Genomic DNA, 20,138 nt, shown 5'->3' with positions numbered 1-20,138 from the left:
GTGGCATTCACTTGGTGGCTTGGCCACACCCCTTTCCCTGCTGGGCTGGTGGTGTTTAGATTGGAGCCTCTGTGTTCGCTTCCAGGAACCAACCCGTGTGCGGACAGGAACGGGGGGTGCAGCCACCTGTGCTTCTTCACGCCCCACGCAACCCGGTGTGGCTGCCCCATCGGCCTGGAGCTGCTGAGTGACATGAAGACCTGCATCGTGCCCGAGGCCTTCTTGGTCTTTACCAGCAGAGCCGCCATCCACAGGATCTCCCTTGAGACCAACAACAACGACGTGGCCATCCCGCTCACGGGCGTCAAGGAGGCCTCAGCCCTGGACTTTGATGTGTCCAACAACCACATCTACTGGACAGACGTCAGCCTGAAGGTAGCGTGGGCCAGACGTGCACGCAGGCAGCCTGTATGGGAAAACCTTGCCTCTGTTCCTGCCGCAAGGGCTTCAGACACTTTTCTTAAAGCACTGTCATATTTATTTATTTATTTATTTTTGAGACGGAGTCTTGCTCTGTCGCCCGGGCTGTTTGCAGTGGCCGGATCTCAGCTCACTGCAAGCTCCGCCTCCCGAGTTTACACTATTCTCCTGCCTCAGCCTCCCATGTAGCTGGGACTACAGGCGCCCGCCACCTTGCCTGGCTAGTTTTTTGTATTTTTTAGTAGAGACGGGGTTTCACCATGTTAGTCAGGATGGTCTCGATCTCCTGACCTCGTGATCCGCCCATCTCGGCCTCCCAAGGTGCTGGGATTACAGGCTTGAGCCACCGCGCTCGGCCTGTCATATTTATTGTAACTCAATTCAAGCTAATCAAATATGAGCAAGCTTATTTTTTAAAAAATAGATGATTATAGTGAGCAAATCCGGTAGACACACACAAGGGCTTTTGTGAAATGCTTGTGTGAATGTGAAATGTTTGTTGTCTGTTGAGCTTGACTTCAGAGACTCCACCCGCTCCCTCGTCACTGCCCGTTTGCTTTGCAGACTCTTTCTTCATTTATAGTGCAAATATAAACATTCAGGACAAATACAGGAAGACTTTTTTTTTTTTTTTTTTTTGAGACGGAGTCTTGCTCTGTCGCCCAGGCTGGAGTACAGTAGCATGATCTCAGCTCACTGCAACCTCCGCCTCCCGGGTTCAAGCGATTTTCCTGCCTCAGCCTCCTGAGTAACTGAGATTACAGGCACGTGCCACCATGCCCAGCTAGCTTTTTCGTATTTTTAGTGGAGACAGGATTTCACCATGTTGGCCAGGCTGGTCTTGAACTCCTGACCTCAGGTGATCTGCCCGCCTCAGCCTCCCAAAGTGCTGCGATGACAGGTGTGAGCCACTGCGCCTGGCCTAGAAAGACTTTTTGCCTCTAAAGAAGGGTTTACTAAACTGGTCCATGGGCTGGCCTTCTGATTCTGTAAAGAAAGTTTGATTCGTGGCTGGGTGCAGTGGCTCACGCCCATAATCCCAGCACTTTGGGAGGCCGAGGGGGGCGGATCACCTGAGGTTGGGAATTTGAGACCAGCCTGACCAACATGGAGAAACCCCATCTCTACTAAAAATACAAAAGAAATTAGCCGGGCATGGCAGTGCACGCCTGTAATCCCAGCTACTTGGGAGGCTGAGGCAGGAGACTCACTTGAACCTGGGAGGCGGGGGTTGTGGTGAGCCGAGATGGCACCATCGCACTCCAGCCTGGGCAACAAGAACAAAACTCTGTCTCAAAAAAAAAAAAAAAAGAAAATTTGATTGGTGCACACCAAAGCGCATTTGTTTGTAGATTGTCTGCGGCAGTTTTTGTGCTGCTGAGTTGAGTTGTGGCAGATCTGTATGGGTTCTAAAGCCTAAACTATGTACCATCCGCCCCTTTACAGAAAAAGTGTGCTGACCTCTGTTCTAAAGTATTGGACAACTACAATGTTTGCTCATTTATTATTCTACTATTTGTTTTCTGGATTTTTGTTTGTTTGTTTTTGAGATAGGGTCTCCCTCTGTCACTCAGGCTGGAGTGCAGTGGTGTAATCTCAGCTTACTGCAGCCTCGACTTCCTGGGCTCTAGTGATCCTCCCACCTCAGCCCCCCAGTAGCTGGGACTACAGGCACACACCACCACACCTGGCTGATTTTTATGTTGTGGAGACAGGGTTTCCCCATGTTGCCCAGGCTGGTTTCAAACTCCTAGGCTCAAGCGCCTGCCTCAGCTTCCCAAAGTGCTGGGATTACAGGTGTGAGCCACTATGCCCGGCCTATTTTACTATTTGTATTACATATCTTTAAAAGATTTTTTATGACTTTAAGTCACAAGCGTTCTTTGTAAAAAAAAGAAAATAAGGCCGGGCGCGGTGGCTCAAGCCTGTAATCCCAGCACTTTGGGAGGCCGAGACGGGCGGATCACAAGGTCAGGAGATCGAGACCATCCTGGCGAACACGGTGAAACCCCGTCTCTACTAAAAAATACAAAAAACTAGCTGGGCGAGGTGGCGGGCGCCTGTGGTCCCAGCTACTCGGGAGGCTGAGGCAGGAGAATGGCGTAAATCCGCGAGGCGGAGATTGCAGTGAGCCGAGATGGTGCCACTGCACTCCAGCCCGGGCGACAGAGCGAGACTCCGTCTCAAAAAAAAAAAAAAAAAAAAAAAAGAAATATATAGAAAAGTATAAAAAATAAAATAAAAATTGTCCATAACCTCTCCAGCCAGAGACGACCGTTGTTGACACCTCAGCATATTGCCTTCAAGTCTTTTTTCTCTAAGATAGCATTTCTCATCATCACAGACGTATGCTACACAGAATTCTGTCTCCTGATTTTTTCACTTGACATTACAACAGGTATTTGATGACGCTATGAAAAACTCTTTGGCACAATCTTTTAAACGTATGAAATGCTCCACTGCACAGATGTTCCCTTTTAGGCTTAACTGTTCTTTTATTATCTATGTGCTGGTTACAGCTGGGCACCGTGGCTCATGCCTGTAATCCCAACACTTTGGGAGGCTGAGGCAGGAGGATCACTTGAGCCCAGAAGTTTGAGACCAGCCTGGGCAACATAGTGAGACCCCATCTCTACAAAAAACTTTTTTAATAAGTCGGGCATAGTGGTACACAGCTGTACCGCTGTGTACAGCTACCCAGGAGGCTGAGTTGGGAGGATTGCATGAGCCCCAGGAGGTTGATGCTACAGTGACCTGAGATTACACCACTGCACTCCAAGCTGAGTGACAGAGCAAGACCTGTCTGCGTGGGGAAAACAAAAATATATATATATATAATATCTTATATATTTATAAATATCAGATATATAATTTTAAAATATTATATAAATGTATATTTATAAATGTATATCATATATTTATAAATACACATTTATATGTTATATATGTATATAAAATTTCCCAAGTTGCTTTTTCCAAAAAAGTGTCTTGCTAAATTTCAAACGTTCGTTTAAAAACTTGAATGTTGGTGATCCTGTCCAGAACGTGTTCAGTAGCTGCTCCTGGTGGCCAAGCGTCTCGGGAGATGTCTACAAAACACGCTGGTTCTAGCTGGGCGCGGTGGCTCATGCCTGTAATCCCAGCACTTTGGGGGGCTGAAGCAGGTGGATTACCTGAGGTCTGGAGTTCGAGACGAGCCTGGCCAACCTGGTGAAACCCCATCTCAACTAAAAATACAAAAAAATTAGCTGGGCGTGGTGGCGGGCACCCACCTCCTTGGGAGGCTAAGGCAGGAGAATCGCTTAAACCCAGGGGGCAGAGGTTGCAGTGAGCTGAGATCGCACCATTGCACTTCAGGCTGGGCAAGAAGAGTGAAACTCTGTCTCAAAAAAAAAGACAAAAAGATGCTTGTTCCTAAAACATGGCCCTTTTCCTCCTCACCTGCTGCCAGACCATCAGCCGCGCCTTCATGAATGGGAGCTCAGTGGAGCACGTGGTGGAGTTCGGCCTTGACTACCCCGAGGGCATGGCCGTTGACTGGATGGGCAAGAACCTCTACTGGGCCGACACTGGGACCAACAGGATCGAAGTGGCACGGCTGGACGGGCAGTTCCGGCAAGTCCTCGTGTGGAGGGACTTGGACAACCCGAGGTCGCTGGCCCTAGATCCGACCAAAGGGTAAGGGTTTGCCTGTCCCGTGTGTCCTCGTGTCCACCTCTCTGTATGAGACAGTGCGGGGGTGCCAACTGGGCGAGGTGGCAGGCTGCCCCTGTGGCCCTCGGTGATTAGCCTTGATGATGTCCAGGACTGGTAGGACCCTCAGAGGTCATGGAGTTCATTCGTGGAGCAGGGGCTGAGGCTGTGTCAGGCCCAGTGCTGGCTGCTTTCACCTGGGCCGTCTCACCAAAGCGTCCATGGAGCCTGCATAGGGCAGGTATCTGTGTCAGTTTTACAGATGCAGAAACAGGCTCAGAGAAACCAAGTGACTTTCCTAAGGTCACATACCCAGTTAGAGCAGGGCTGGACCAGGAAGTGCTGTCTCAGGCTCCCAACCAGGCCTCCTTGCTTTGTACTCTTTTGCTAAAACCATGATCCAGAATCGACTTTGAGGTCCCCGGACCTCAGGCTCCTCCGAAATGGCCTCTTGGAGGCTACTGAGCCACAGCTTAGGACCCACCTCGAGAAGTAAACGTGCTTGTAGCTGCCGGGCATCCTGGCGGCCATGCCTTGGGCACTGGGGTCAGACAGGCCCCAGTTGTGGGGGGCGTCTCTCTGGACTTGAGTTTTCTTTTCTGTGCAGTGGGCACAGTGACCAGCCCGTAAAGCATCTGTGATGTGTGCAGCAGCCCAGTCCCTGCCTGTCACCTGTTCTGCTAGGGAAGGAAGGAAGACTTCAGGATGGCAGGACATAGAAAGAGGTCCAGGTTTTAGAGCAAGGGCAGGTCAAAGTTAGAAAATTCTGAAATGAGGATGTGCATTTCCTCCTCTGGATCTGCTAAAAGAAGAGGGAAGGAGGGGCTGCTGCGGGAGGAGCCCAGAGCCGAGTTTACGTCCGGATCCTGCAAGGCCTCCCCTGCCCTGAGGTCTTGTTTTGTGATGTGCTCGTGTCCATCCTGGTTTCTGCCGTGTCCCCAACATCCGGCCAAGCTTAGGGGGATGTTCCAGCACGCACTCACCCTGTCTGTGCGCCTGTTTTTGTGTCTGTACATGGGTATTTACTCGCCTTACAAGTGAGCCACTGTGGGAATTCAGGGAGGTGGCCCAGTGACCACCCCTGGAGGGATATGTGTGTGGCAGGGGGCGAGGGTCTCACCCTTCCCTGCTTCCTGCGCGTGGCTTTCTCCAGGACGGGGAGGGCTGAGCTGAAGAGATGGGGGCAGTTGCATCCCTCCGCCACCCGCTGTCCTGCGGTGAGAGTGGACTCACCGAGCCGCCCCTTCTCCCTTGTGCCTTCCAGCTACATCTACTGGACCGAGTGGGGCGGCAAGCCGAGGATCGTGCGGGCCTTCATGGACGGGACCAACTGCATGACACTGGTGGACAAGGTGGGCCGGGCCAACGACCTCACCATTGACTATGCTGACCAGCGCCTCTACTGGACCGACCTGGACACCAACATGATCGAGTCGTCCAACATGCTGGGTGAGGGCCGGGCCGGGGCCTGCTGGTCGTGGAGGGCGGGGCAGCTGGACGTTGGCCACCCTGCTGCACATGCCCTGTGGCCTGCAATTCCCCAACCTGCCAGGAGCTGTGGCCACACCTTCGACTGCCCAGCAGCCTCACCCTCTGCTGTGGGGGTTGTCCCTGTCCACCCCTGGGTGCCGTGCTGCAGTTGTGTTGGGAGAGGCTCTGGTGACAGCTGTTTCCTGTGCACCTGCTGAGCACCAGGTCCCAGCTAATCCCTGTGCCAGGACTCTAACGCACGTGGTGGAGGTTTTCATTGCTGGGGAAGCTGAGGCCTGAGGAAGCCACATGACTTGCCTTAGGTCACAGAGCTGGTGAGTTCAGGATCCCCCCGAGACACCAGGGCCGGCACTCAATCCCCACCCAGCCCTGAGCCCCACCGTGTGTGCGGATTGTGCTGGGAGTGTCCTGGGACCCAGGGGCTGGTGCTCTCATCTCCTTTCTCCAGATCATGAGAATGAAGCTCAGGGAAGTTTGAAAAAAAAAAAAACCTATCCCAAGTCACACAGCGGCAGGAGCAGGATTTGAACCCAGAGCAGGGGACTGCACACTCTGTTCTGCTAGAGTAGTTATGTTAGCTGTCCTGGGTGATATGGCAGGTGACAGGAGCCACCATGCTCAACAAAGGGACCCCCATCCCCCCTGCCAAGTCGGGAGAGTGGAAGGTCACGGGCAGATGCTCTGAAGGGCCAGGTGCAGTGGCTCATACCTGTAATCCCAGCACTTTGTGAGGCCAAGGCGGGCAGATGGTTTAAGCCCAGGAGTTCAAGACCAGCCTGGGTAACGTAGCGAGACCCCATCTCTACAAAAAATTTTTTAAAAACTTAGCTGGGCATGGTGGTTCATGCCTGTAGTCCTAGCTACTTGGGAGGTCAGATGGGAGGATTGCTTGAGCCCAGGAGGTTGAGACTGTGGTGAGCTATGATCGTGCCACTGCACTCCAGCCTGGGCAATAGAGTGAGACCCTGTCTCAAAAAAAAGAAAAAAAAGAAGAAAATAAAAAAACTCTGAGGGCTCAGGTCCAAGCCCCCAGGCAGCCCTTGGCTTGAGGGCAGACAAGGGAGGAGGGGGTCACCTGGGCATCCCTGACTTTTGGCCCCTGGCAGAGGGACCTTTGGTGACCTTGACCATAGCAGAACCTCTGAGCACATCAGCCATGTCGAACCGCTCAGGAATGGCAGCAAGAATTTGGCTTCTGACCACCACTGCTACTCGCCATCTGCGGTGGGCGTGTGGTGCCCATTTTCCAGATGAGGAGGCTGGGGCATCGGCCAGCTGCATGCCTTGTCCCACGTACTGCATAGGCAGAGCTGGCACTTGAACCCCGTGTCCCGGTTGCTGCTGGGGGTGGGCTGCACCCTGGCTTGTGATGCCAGTACCTAGGTTTGCACGTGACTTCGTACTGTCACCAGCTCTGCAGGGAATCCCATGACCCAGCTCATCCAGGCCACATGCAAACCTGTTGCCAGGCGAGAAACCGGTCACAGCACAGCTGTGGTTGCCTGAAATGATTAAGCTCATTAATCACCCCGGAGTGAGGACAGACTCAGATGAAAACCAGCAAAAGCCCTGGAAATTCATGTGACCCTGCCAGTGAGGGTGGCCATGTGCATTGCAGCCTGGCCGTCATTCTGCTGTACGTACAGTGTTTTGGACTTAAACGCTCCGGATGTTTACTGAGTGCTTGAATAATAACATGGAAGGCCCGGGCTTGTTGCTGCGGGAGTGAAGGATGCATAGCCAGGCCTGACATGGTGAACACAGGAACATAGAGCCTCGTTGCCTGCCTGGGTGGTAATCCCGGCCCTGCCGCTTAGCAACTGTGTGACTGTAGCCAGGTCACTTAATTTTAGTAGATCCTGCCTGCTCTTCAGTGGATCTTGCCAGTTTTCCAAGGTGGCCAAACACTTTAAGGCACTCACGTGGTCGCTAGGCTGCAGGGTTGAACTCTGGCTTGTCCCTCAGGGCGCCCTGTGCTCTGTGGCTTGGCTGTGCTGTTGCTGACACCGTGCCTGTGTGTGTCCATGCAGGTCAGGAGCGGGTTGTGATTGCCGACGACCTCCCGCACCCGTTCGGTCTGACGCAGTACAGCGATTATATCTACTGGACGGACTGGAATCTGCACAGCATCGAGCGGGCTGACAAGACCAGCGGCCGGAACCGCACCCTCATCCAGGGCCACCTGGACTTCGTGATGGACATCCTGGTGTTCCACTCCTCCCGCCAGGATGGCCTCAACGACTGCATGCACAACAACGGGCAGTGCGGGCAGCTGTGCCTTGCCATCCCCGGCGGCCACCGCTGCGGCTGTGCCTCACACCACACCCTGGACCCCAGCAGCCGCAACTGCAGCCGTAAGTGCCTCGCGGTCCCCTGCACCTCACTCCCTCGTTAGATCAGACTGGTTCTGGGAGCTGACGCTGAAAGAAGTTTCTCATCTGGGGTTCCTGGGTGTACATAGATGGTTGGGTAGGTTGTGCACTGCACAAGCTGCATGATGCTACCTGAAGGTCCAGGTCCAGGCTGGGTGGACTTGTTGCTTCATCAGGACACAGGTAAATGGCCAAAACCCCTCAGCTGGCAGGTCTCGGAAAGGATCTTTGGGTGTGAAAGCCAGTCACGGGGGAAGGGCGCTCGCTCATACTGCCAGCAGGATGCTGAGTGCTTTCCACAGCGCTCATTTACTCGTCAAGCCTGGAGGGTGGGGAGTAGCATGGTCCCATCTCACATACAAGGAACCCGACGCACAGAGAGGTGTGGCAACCCACCCAAGGCCATACGACCGGAGCGGGTTGAGCCAGGGTTGACTGTGGCAGGCTGGCTCAAGAGTCCCTGCTCCTGAACACCCTTGCCAGGCAGCCTGGATCAGTTCGGGGAATTTTTGCCCTGACCCTCGGAAGCAGGTGAGCCTCTTTGTTCTCATGTCAGTGATGAGAAGAGTGACTTTCCTATGGCCCCTCTGGAGGACATGTGCTTCCTGTTGGCAGGCTCTTCCCCCATGACATCAGCAGTGAGCTGGTTATGATTCCCGACGCAGAACTTGATCGTTTATAAAGCTGTTTGTCATCCAGGCCCCGTTGGAGTCTCATGTAGACCTGGGCACCGGCAGGGCTGGTCTTGCCTGTCCCAGCTGCATGGATGGGGAACTTGAGGCTTGCAAAGGTTAAGGGGCTGTTCGAGGCCCAGGCTGGCAGGAGATGGGCCTGGGCCAGAGTCTGGGACTTTCCATGCCTGGACTGTCTTTAGTGCTGTTGCTCACCATGCCTCCCTGGGGCCATGATCTTGGAGAGTCAAACGGAGGTGCAGGTAACCCATGGCAAGGAGGGGTTGCCATGACTCAGAGTCCCCGTCCTGTGCCCGGCAGACCTGGTGCAGTGACTTGGATTTCGGACCAGTCACCATAGCCCGAAGTGCCACAGCTTCTGAACCCAGGCAGGACTCAGGCCAGGACTCTGTTTGCTGCTGAGGGGGAGAGGCCGCTGGATGTCCTGGTCCTGCTAGAGAGCTGGTTCTTCCGGTCCTGCCGCCAGTGCACTGAGAGGAGGCCCAGCTTGATTCCGGGGCTGCCCTGTGGTGGCACATGCTGCTCACTGACACCCTCGAGGAGAGTCTCCTCCTGGGCTTGTCGTTGACTGTGCCCGGTTTTCTGCAGTTCACTGGTGTACACATAGGCACACAGCAAACTGCACACACACTCATGGGTACGAGTTTCACTACCATTCCACCACCAATGTTCACACCATTACCTGCCTTCTGTCTTAAGTTTTCATCATTTAAAAATACATTTATTGGGCTGGGCGTGGTGGCTTACGGCTGTAATCCTAGCAATTTGGGAAGCTGAGGTGGGCGGATCACCCGAGGTCAGGAGTTCAAGATCAGCCTGGCCAATATGGTGAAACCCCATCTCTACTAAAAATAAAAAATTAGCCAGGCATGGTGGGGCACACCTGTAATCCTAGCTACTCGGGAGGCTGAGACAGGAGAATTGCTTGAACTTGGGAAGGAGAAGTTTCAGGTGAGCCGAGTTTGTGCCACTGCACTCTAGCCTGGACAACAAGAGCGAAACTCTGTCTCAAATAAATAAATGCAGGGCGCAGTGGCTCACACCTGTAATCCCAGCACTTTGGAGGCCGAGGCGGGCGGATCATGCGGTCAGGAGATCAAGACCATCCTGGCTAACCCAGTGAAACCCCGTCTGTACTAAAAATACAAAAAATTAACTGGGTGTGGTGGCGGGCCCCTGTAGTCCTGGCTACTTGGGAGGTTGAGGCAGAAGAATGGCGTGAACCCGGGAGGCGGAGCTTGCAGTGAGCCAAGATCGTCTAGCCTGGGCAACAGTGCGAGACTCCGTCTCAAAATAAATAAATAAATAATCTATTTCAAAAATAAAACTTGTACTTTGAAACAGCAGAGACACATATGACATGGAGAATGAAATTCCCCATAGCGCACCCCCGAGAAACAGCCCTGGTCCCCCCATCTTTCCCGTGGACCTCCAGCGGGGTGGATGCTGAGCCACCTGTTGTAGTCAAGTGGTGGTCTGTCCCGCCCGCCAGCTCCTCTTTGGCTTCCAGACACCCACCTGCAGCCCTATCTTTGCCTCCTCTAGCGCCCACCACCTTCTTGCTGTTCAGCCAGAAATCTGCCATCAGTCGGATGATCCCGGATGACCAGCACAGCCCGGATCTCATCCTGCCCCTGCATGGGCTGAGGAACGTCAAAGCCATCGACTATGACCCACTGGACAAGTTCATCTACTGGGTGGACGGGCGTCAGAACATCAAGCGAGCCAAGGACGATGGGACCCAGGCAGGTGCCCCGTTGGAAGGGTGCGGGGTGCTTCCCAAGGTGCGCCTCTTGCTGGTTTCCAGGCTGCTGCCCTTGTCCTTAGCAGAGGCAGGAAACAGAACTTGGTTCTGGGTGAACGATGACTTGGGCTTTGATTACATAGTCACGGGGTATAGCCCTGAGCTGCGTGGAACCCCGAGACTGTGATTATCTGTAGAAACTGGGTTTCTTAGTAGTTTAAGTAGTCATGGTGGGGTCAAACCCCACAGGACTTTTTTCTTTCCCAGAAAGAAAAGTGGTCTTGAGTCATGCAGGGGTAGTTGGTACTGGTTAATCTAGGTTTATCCTTTATTTTGTAGGAATTGTACAGTCATTTCTGCTACGATGCAGTATATGTGCTTCTAAAAGTCACCACACTGCAAAATCGCACAGTAAAAATGACACGAATCATAGGAAAAAGGGGACCAGGGCACAAACCCCAAAATCTCCGTCAGTGACATGTAAGAGAAGAGAGGAACCTGGGAAATAGCAGAGCGCCTTTTGCACATTAAATGGTTAGATATATCCCACAATACTGTGCATTCATAAACGTTAACACTGCAATAAATACGGCACTTTACCTTGGGAAGATCTGGAGTTGGCTCATGAGTGTGGAAGGGTGCAGTGCGTGAGTTTTCGTGAAGCGCTGGAAGGAGGATTGTGGGAAATCAGATGGAACGTTCTCATCCCAGGTGTGGAGAGGAGTGGGTCATGGCCCCGGCAGTGAGCCCAGGGAGGTCAGAGACGGAGGTGTGTGTGTGGGTGTGACCCTGCGCAGTTCCCTGCCGGCTGTGGTTTTCTGCATTCGCTTAATGTGTCTCACGGAGGAAATTGTGCATGAGCAAATGTGAAACCGTGCTATGCTCAAATTGTCCTAATATATCACTGCGTTGGAACAGAGTTGCTTTTTTTTTTTTTTTTGAAATGGAGTCTCACTCTGTCACCCAGCCTGGAGTGCAGTGGTGTGATCTCGGCTTGCTGCAACCTCTGCCTCCTACGTTCAAGCGATTCTCCTGCCTTAGCCTCCTGAATAACTGGGATTACAGGTGTGAGCCACTGTGTCCCGGCCAGGTTTGCATTTTTAAAACAAGTGCTAGGCTGGGTGTGGTGGCTCACGTCTGTAATCCCAGCACTTTGGGAGGCTGAGGTAGGCAGATCACCCGAGGTCAGGAGTTCAAGACCAGCCTGGCCAACATGGTGAAACCCCATCTCTACTGAAAATACAAAAATTAGCTGGGCATGGTGGTGGGTGCCTGTAATCCCAGGTACTCAGGAGGCTGAGGCAGGAGAATCACTTGAACCCAGGAGGCAGAGGTTGCAGTGAGCCGAGATCACACCAGTGCACTCCAGCCTGGGTGACAAGAGCAAAACTCCGTCTCAAAAAATAAAAAATAAAAAAACAATTGCTGTAGCAGAAGCAACCACTTTGCGGTGTCAGGCTTATGTGACCTGTTCCAGGAATGATGTGCTCACGGCGGCCTCAGGCCCACCTGGAGTCTGCAGCATGGGGCACAACAGGTTCATTAGCGTAGAATTCCAGGACAGGCCTGGCTCCTAAGCAGCCTTCTTTTATAAAAACTACAGAGCCCGCATGTAATCCCAGCACTTTGGGAGGCTGAGGCAGGTGGATCATGAGGTCAGGAGCTCAAGACCAGCCTGGCCAACATGGTGAAATCCTGTCTCTACTAAATATACAAAAATTAGCTAGGTGTGGTGGCGAGCACCTGTAGTCCCAGCTACTCAGGAGGCTGAGGCAGGAGAATTGCTGAACCTGGAAGGCAGAGGTTGCAGTGAGCTGAGACCACGCCATTGCACTCCAGCCTGGGCAACAGAGCGAGACTCCATCTCAAAACAAAACAAAACAAAACAAAAAACTACAGAGCCACACGGCCTCTTTCTCCACTGAGCATCGGTGTGGGAGCTTGTGTTATTGTGATGAAATCTTGGTACTTTCTTGAGGCAGAGAGAGGCCGAGCGTCTGGAAAGACTTTCAGATGGGTCGCCATGTCCGCCGTCGGTTCCGCTGTCGTGCCCCCCATCTGAAGGCTGGTGCTGTCCAGACAGGCTGGACGCCCCTTTCCACCAGATCCTTCCTCCCGCAGCAGTTTCTAGTTGAGTTGTACTGTGAGGTCTGTGTCCTTGGTTGATGGCAAAAGTCAGTCGAATTGAAATTCAGAGCCATGCCCGGCTCCCTGGAGCTTCTCTCCTGGGCAGCTGTGATCATTGCCTCTGTTGTGGCGCAGATGGTGGAAATGGATTCCTTTCATCTTGCTTGCTACAGGTGACTGTCACGTGGAGTCCTTTGGAGAAAGGGACGTGTTAATTGATGGATGTGTGGCTCCCATGCTGGGAAAGCTCCTGGGCGTACATTGCCTTAGTGTCTCATTGGAGCTGCGTTCTTTTCTGGTGTCTGGTAGGCAGAGGTGATGAAGACTTGGAAGAAAACCCAGAAGGTTTTCCACTTAATTTGGAGAATGTGCTTTTCCCCTCTCGTGTCTGTCGCTAGGGTGCAGCCTCCTGCAGCCGCCGTGCTCTGTGGACGCTGGCTTTGATTCTTTACCAGGGGTCCCCCTGCTCCTCCAAAAGATGGTGTCTAAATTATCATCCAGTTGGCCGAGGTTTTTGTTTTCTATTGTTTTTATTTTTTATTGTGGTAAATATACATAACATAAAATTTACCATTTTAATTATTTTGTTCTTGTTTTTGAGACAGGGTCTCACCCCAGTGCCCGGGCTGGAGTGCAGTGGTGTGATCATGGCTCATTGCAGCCTCAGCCTCCTGGCTCCAGTGATCCTCTCACCTCAGCCTCTCTAGTAGCTGGAACTACAGGCATACACTACCACATCTGGCTGATTTTTTTAATTGTAGAGACCCACTATGTTGCCCAGGCTGGTCTCAACTCCTGGACTCAAGCCATCTGCCCACCTCACCCTCCCAAAGTGCTGGGATTACAGGCATGAGCCACAACACCCAGCCATTTTAACTTTCTCTCTCTCTCTCTCCTTTCTGTCTCTTTCTTTCTTTCTGTCTTTCTTTCTTTTTTGAGATGGAGTCTCACTCTGTCACCCAGGCTGGAGTGGAATGCCACGGTGTCGACTCACTGCAACCTCCGCCTCCCAGGTTTAAGCGATTCTCCTGCCTCAGCCTCCTGAGTAGCTGGGACTACAGGGGTCCATCACCATGCCCAGCTAATTTTTGTATTTTTTAGCAGAGACGGGGTTTCACCATGTTGGCCAGGCTGGTCTCGAACTTCTAACCTGGTTATCCGCCCGCCTCAGCCTCCCAAAGTGCTGAGATTACAGGTGTGAGCCACTGTGACCGGCCTTGTTTTGAGACAAGGTCTTGCCCTGTCGCCCAGACTGGAGTGCAGTGGTGGGCTCTTGGCTCGCTGCAGCCTTCACCTCCCAGGCGCAAGTTGTGCACCTCCATACCTGGCTAATGGTATTTTATGTAGAGACAGATTTCACCGTGTTGCCCAGGCTGGCCTCGAACTGGACTCAAGCAGCCCGTCCACCTCGGCCTCCCAAAGTACTGAGATAACAGGCGTGAGCCCATTTTACCTATTCTGCAGTGGACAGTTCAGTGGCATTCAGTCAGTTCACATGGTAACCACCACCGCCATTCATCTCCAGACTACTTCACCTTCTCGGACCGAAACTGTGCATTAAACACACTCCTCATCTCGCTCTCACAGCCACCATTCTACTTTGTCTCTCTCTGCCTTCTCTAGGTACCACATGTAAGTGGAATTAGACCAATATTTGCCCTTCTGTAACTAGCTTTTTTCACGTGGCATGGTGTCCTCAAGGTTCATCTGTGTTGCAGCCTGTGTCAGGATTTCCTTCCTTAAATTAAGCCTGAGTAATAACCCATTGTAAGGGCTGGGTGTGGTGGCTCACACCCTCTAATCCCAGTACTTTGGGAGTCTCAGATGGGCAGATCACTTGAGGTCAGGAGTTTGAGACCAGCCTGGCCAACGTAGTGAAACACTGGCTCTACTAAAAGTACCAAATTAGCTGGGTGTGGTGGTGCGCACCTGTAATCCCAGTTACTCAGGAGGCTGAGGCAGGAGAATTGCTTGCACCCGGGAGGGAGAGGTTGCAGTGAACCAAGATTGTGCCTCTGCCGTCCAGCCTGGGCAACACAGTGAGACCCCGTCTCAAAAAAAATCATGGTATGGATGTACGGACCACATGTTGTTATTTATCCATCCACGGGTGCCAGGTCGCTTCCTCCTCTGGTTGTTGTGAATAAGCCGCTCTAAACATTTCCTTCCATGGTGAAGGTTTTCTTCTAGTGAGGAAAAGGCGTGTTGCCTGTGGTGTTGCATAGGATTCTGGTAAGAAAGTTTGCACTAATTGTAAGTATTTGTACTTAACATTAAAAAGAAAGCTCAGGCCGGGCGCGGTGGCTCAAGCCTGTAATCCCAGCACTTTGGGAGGCCGAGACGGGCGGATCACGAGGTCAGGAGATCGAGACCATCCTGGCTAACACGGTGAAACCCCGTCTCTACTAAAAAATACAAAAAACTAGCTGGGCGAGGTGGCGGGCGCCTGTAGTCCCAACTACTCGGGAGGCTGAGGCAGGAGAATGGCGTGAACCCGGGAGGCGGAGCTTGCAGTGAGCTGAGATCCGGCCACTGCACTCCAGCCTGGGCGACAGAGCGAGACTCCATCTCAAAAAAAAAAAAAAAAAAAAAAAAGAAAGCTCAGGGGCTGGGTGCGGTGGCTCACACCTGTAATCCCAGCACTTTGGGAGGCCGAGGCGGGCGGATCACAAGGTCATGAGATCGAGACCATCCTGGCTAACACGGTGAAACCCCGTCTCTACTAAAAATACAAAAAAAATTAGCTGGACATGGTGGCAGGCACCTGTAGTCCCAGCTAGTTGGGAGGCTGAGGCAGGAGAATGGCGTGAACCCAGGAGGCGTGGAGCTTGCAGTGAGCCGAGATCACGCCACTGTACTCCAGAGTAAGACTCCGTCTCACGCAAGACTACATGTCAAAAAAAAAAAAAAAAAAGAGCTCAGGGTTTATGAAACTGGCTAGCCGTGTAAAGTTTGCTGTGTTGTTTTTGCGCCTGAGAGGAGTGTGGCCAGGGTGTCACGTCACACAGTACACGTTTCTCAGATGGTTGTTCTCCAGACTGCTGTCCCAAAGTCTGGTTTTGCATCTGGTTCCCACAGACCCACCCTCCACGGTGAGCCTGATTTTGCCAGGGTAGCTGGAATCTTGCTTGTCTTCCAGCCTGGCAGCTGTACCAGGCCGGGGTCCGCAGCTGGAGAGCTCTGTGGCTTTTAGGAGGGAATTTGTTCAGTTGGTGTTGACACATGGCCCCCTAGGGTCCGTCGCTCTGTGGCGATGTGGATATTGTTATCTACAAAGACACGTGATCCTTCGTGTCTGATGAAAGTGATGATGTCTTTGCAGCTGCCCAGCAAGGCTGTGTGTGTGTGTGTGTGTGTGTGTGGTGTGTGTGGGGTGTGTGTGTGGTGTGTGTGGTGTGTGTGTGGTGTGTGTGGTGTGGGGTGTGTGTGTGTGTGTGGTGTGTGGTGTGTGTGAGGTGTGTGTGTATGCATGGGGGAGGGAGGCACCCTTTCCATCTGGGTCCAAGAGGCTGGGCCTGGGGAAGAAGCTTCTTTTTCTTTACTTAGAGACTTTATTTGTATTTTTCAGGCTGGGGTGTGGTGGTATGAGCATAGGATGTGTGTGTGGTGTGTGGTGTGTGTAGGGTGTGTGTGTGGTGTGGGGTGTGTGGTGTGTGTGGGGTGTGTATGTGTATGGGGGAGGGAGGCACCCTTTCCACCTGGGTCCAAGAGGTTGGGCCTGGGGAAGAAGCTTCTTTTTATTTACTTAGAGACTTTATTTGTATTTTTCAGGCTGGGGTGTAGTAGTATGAGCATAGGGTGTGTGTGTGTGTGTGTGTGTGTGTGTGTGTGTGTGTGTGTGTGTGGTGTGGGGTGTGTGTGTATGTGTAGTGGTATGAGCATAGGGGGTGTGTGTGTGTGTGTGTGTGTGTGTGTGTGTGTGGTGTGGGGTGTGTGTGTATGTGTATGGGGGAGGGAGGCACCCTTTCCACCTGGGTCCAAGAGACTGGGCCTGGGGAAGAAGTTTCTTTTTATCTACTTAGAGACTTTGTTTTATTTGTATTTTTTTGAGACAGGGTCCTACTCTGTCACCCAGGCTGGGGTGTGGTGGTGTGAGCATAGCTCACTGCAGCCTTGGCCTCCCAGGCTTAAGCGATCCTCCCACCTCAGCCTTCTGAGTAGCTGGGACTGTAGGCCTGCGTCACCATACCGAGCTAGTGTTTTTGGTTTGGTTGGTTTAATTTTTTTTGATGCAGATGGAGTTTTGCTGCATTGCCCAGACTAGTCTCAAACTCCTCAGCTCATGTGATTCTCCCACCTCGGTTTCCCGACATTCTGGGATCACGGGCATGAGCCACTGCTGCCTCCCTGTTTTATTAACTGCTGAAAGACCTAGATAAAGTCTGAAAAGACTTACTATCAGAGCACCATCCTGATATGATTCCCTCTGACTCAAGGGAGGGAGAGGGGAGCTTTTCCTTCAGGCCTGGGTGGCAGTAGCCCAGGTTCTCCAGGCGCCATTTGCCCCAGGCCAAATCACTCGGGATCTTGGATGCAGCTGTCTTTCAGGGTAACCCAAAGGGACCAGATCCTCCCGGGCAGTAGGCTTCTGGGCTGTCCTCTCCTCCTACATCAGCTCAGTAAGATCCCTTTGAAGGGATGCTGTTTCCGAGGCCCCAAAAGCCCAGGCTCATCCCTGAGATGCAGAGGGTGGGCTGGGCTCAGGCAGCGCTCCAGCATCTCCTGGCCGGTGACCCCGGAGAGTCCTTGAGAGTCACTGAGAGATATGGCTGCCCTGTGTTCTCAAGAGGGGCTCTGGGTCATTCCCCACACTCACCTGCCCCCACCCACCCTCACCTGGCCCCCAACCTGACCTACCCCCACATCTGTACCAGCCCCTTTACCTTCACCTGCCCTACCCACCCTCACCTCCCCTGTACCCTCACCTCACCCACTCACCCACCCCTGCACCCGCACCTGTCCCCCACCTTCACCTAACCCCCACCCTCACCTGGCCTTTCCCTCACCTGGCCTCCCCCTCACCTGGCCTCCCCCCTCACCTGGCCTCCTGCCCTTGGGGAAGGGGTTGTAAGGGGTGGCCCCCACACTGGCTGTCTTGGTGCCCTGCAGAGAAAACAGGACATGAGGGCCGCAGTCCAAAAGCTTGCGTCCTAGCAGGTGGAGAAGACAGGGACGTGTTGGGAAGGGCCCTGTGGTCCTGGGTGCCTTCTTGGCCATCAGCAGAGCCTTCATGGGAGCGCCAGGCTAGTGGCACACAGCTGGGTCCCCCGGTGGGTTGGCTGATGAGGCATCAAGTCCGAGGCAGCAAGAGCTCTTCCAGAGGCCGTTGTCCGAATCGCTCCGGCATACTCGGGCGGGCATGTAGTTAGGAGCTGATTGAAGAGGAGAGACCCGCACACCAGTACTGGGATTTGACTTTCAGGCTAAACTCGAGAATCGTGGCCTCTGCTCTCCTGCCAGAGCTCTCCAGCCAGCGCCCGGGGGTCTCCGCAAGTGCCCGGGGGTCTCCAGCCAGTGCCCGGGGGTCTCCAGCCAGTGCCCGGGGGTCTCCAGCCAGTGCCTGGGGGTCTCCACCAGTGCCGGGGAGTCTCCGCCAGTGCCCGGGGGTCTCCACCAGTGCCCGGGGGTCTCCAGCCAGTGCCCAGGGGTCTCCACCAGTGCCCGGGGGTCTCCAGCCAGTGCCCGGGGGTCTCCGCCAGTGCCTGGGGGTCTCCAGCCAGTGCCCGGGGGGTCTCCAGCCAGTGCTCAGGAGTCTTGGTTTCTTTGTCTTACAGCCCTTTGTTTTGACCTCTCTGAGCCAAGGCCAAAACCCAGACAGGCAGCCCCACGACCTCAGCATCGACATCTACAGCCGGACGCTGTTCTGGACGTGCGAGGCCACCAATACCATCAACGTCCACAGGCTGAGCGGGGAAGCCATGGGGGTGGTGCTGCGTGGGGACCGCGACAAGCCCAGGGCCATCGTCGTCAATGCGGAGCGAGGGTAGGAGGCCAATGGGTGGGTGGGGGTGCTGCCCCCCAGGCATGCCCGCCGTGTCTTCCGCCAAATGCCAGCCTCTCACAGGCTGGGGTGATTTTCCACCCCGGTGATCCAATGGTTGGCTTTCCGGGATCCCAAAAGCAAACACAGGCTCTTTCACGGGCACTCCAGGGAAGCAGAAAGCCCTGAGGGCTAAAAGGGAAGGGGTAGCACTGCTGAGAGGTCACAGGGCAGCGCTGGCCAATGGGAGTTGCAGTTGGTAGGTTTTGTACCATCCCTGTTAAACTTGAACCCTGTGCAGAAATCCCTTCCACGGCATGGGGGCTGCCCGTTGACTCGCTCCTGTTCCACTGCAGGGAGCTCCTGGGCTTCTTCCTCCCGGAGGCCCCCGATGCTCCCACCTGTTGATCGTCAGAGCTTCTTGTTGGTGGGAAGGCACCCAGGACCTGAAGGTCTCCAGAGGGAATAGCCAGGGAAAGAGGGAGACCGAAACCCACGTGACATGAAACTCAGGCTCCAAACTGAGCATGGCGGACAGGAGCGCGATGGCCTTCCTCCAATAGCTGGGGGGCTGGCATGAAGACAGGAGCTACAGCCAGCGCAGGTCCTGGGCCAGGAGCCCAGCGTTTGAGCCCTGACTCGGCCACTTACTGCCCACGTGACCTCAGGCGAGTGGCATAACCTCTTGGAGACTCAGTTTCCTCATTGGTAGGAATGGTGGCCACGGTGGTGCAGCCTCTGCAGCACACGGTGGGGTCAGTGGGTGGGAGCCCCAGGTCTGTAAGGTGGCTATGCAGGAGCCAGCTGAGCTGGTCTCCCAATGGCCAGGGCTCCAGGGTCCTTAGCAGCTGTGGGGGCCTGCATCTGTCTCCCGTGGCTGCTGTCAGAAATTACCAGAAGCTAAGTGGCTGAGAGTAATGGACACTTGTTCTCTCATAGTTCCTGAGGCCAGAAGCCTGAGATCAAGGTGTGGCAGGGCCCTGCGCCCTCTGAAGGCTCTGAGGGAACCTTTGGGTTTCTGGTGGCTCCAGGCATCCCTTGACTTGTGGTCATGTCACTCCAGTCTCTCTGACGGCACATTGCGTGCCCTCTTCTGTGTCACTTAAGGACACTTCATTTGGCTTTAGGGCCCACCCTCACCCATTGTGGTCGTATCTTGATCCTTCGTGACATTTGTGAAGACCCTGTTTCCAAATAAGCTCACATTCCGAGGTTCTGAGGTGGACGTGAATTTGGGGAGCACTGTTCAACTAGTACAGAATGTGACCTGTCAGCCTCGGGCAGCCCTGAGAGGCAGGGCCTTGCCACAGCCCAGCTGGGTGCCCTGAGCTCCGCGCTGGCCGAGGAGACGCCGTCCCTGCACCCATCCTTCACCTGGCACCCTCCCGCAGGTACCTGTACTTCACCAACATGCAGGACCGGGCAGCCAAGATCGAACGCGCAGCCCTGGACGGCACTGAGCGCGAGGTCCTCTTCACCACCGGCCTCATCCGCCCCGTGGCCCTGGTGGTGGACAATACACTAGGCAAGCTGTTCTGGGTGGACGCGGACCTGAAGCGCATTGAGAGCTGCGACCTGTCAGGTATGCGCCCCGGTGCCTGCCCTGCCGCAGACACCCT

At 53.9% G+C, this 20,138-nt stretch overlaps 1 protein-coding gene across 22 annotated transcripts in view; it reads left to right on the top strand.

The window, feature by feature from the left end:
* The window catches only part of LRP5 (LDL receptor related protein 5), a 141,143-nt gene that overhangs the window by 95,943 nt on the left and 25,062 nt on the right, over nucleotides 1-20,138 (top strand). For 9 of the 22 annotated variants that reach the window (XR_012422966.1, XM_074013026.1, XM_074013025.1 and 6 more), the window contains 7 exons: nucleotides 86-375; nucleotides 3,872-4,098; nucleotides 5,378-5,562; nucleotides 7,635-7,958; nucleotides 10,214-10,413; nucleotides 18,314-18,522; nucleotides 19,911-20,101. Coding sequence is in view for 17 of the 22 variants with exons in the window: in XM_074013026.1 (XP_073869127.1) it covers nucleotides 86-375; nucleotides 3,872-4,098; nucleotides 5,378-5,562; nucleotides 7,635-7,958; nucleotides 10,214-10,413; nucleotides 18,314-18,522; nucleotides 19,911-20,101 (1,626 nt within the window). In the remaining 5 variants the exon portion in view is untranslated. Of the gene's footprint in view, nucleotides 1-85; nucleotides 376-3,871; nucleotides 4,099-5,377; nucleotides 5,563-7,634; nucleotides 7,959-10,213; nucleotides 10,453-18,313; nucleotides 18,523-18,875; nucleotides 20,102-20,138 lie in introns of those variants that run through there. The other 13 variants (XR_012422965.1, XM_065527883.2, XM_074013024.1 and 10 more) reach the window with 3 other exon arrangements.

The sequence above is a fragment of the Macaca fascicularis genome, chromosome 14 (assembly GCF_037993035.2).
Source record: "Macaca fascicularis isolate 582-1 chromosome 14, T2T-MFA8v1.1".
Lineage (NCBI taxonomy): Eukaryota > Metazoa > Chordata > Mammalia > Primates > Cercopithecidae > Macaca > Macaca fascicularis.
This window is presented reverse-complemented; position numbering and strand designations above follow the sequence as displayed.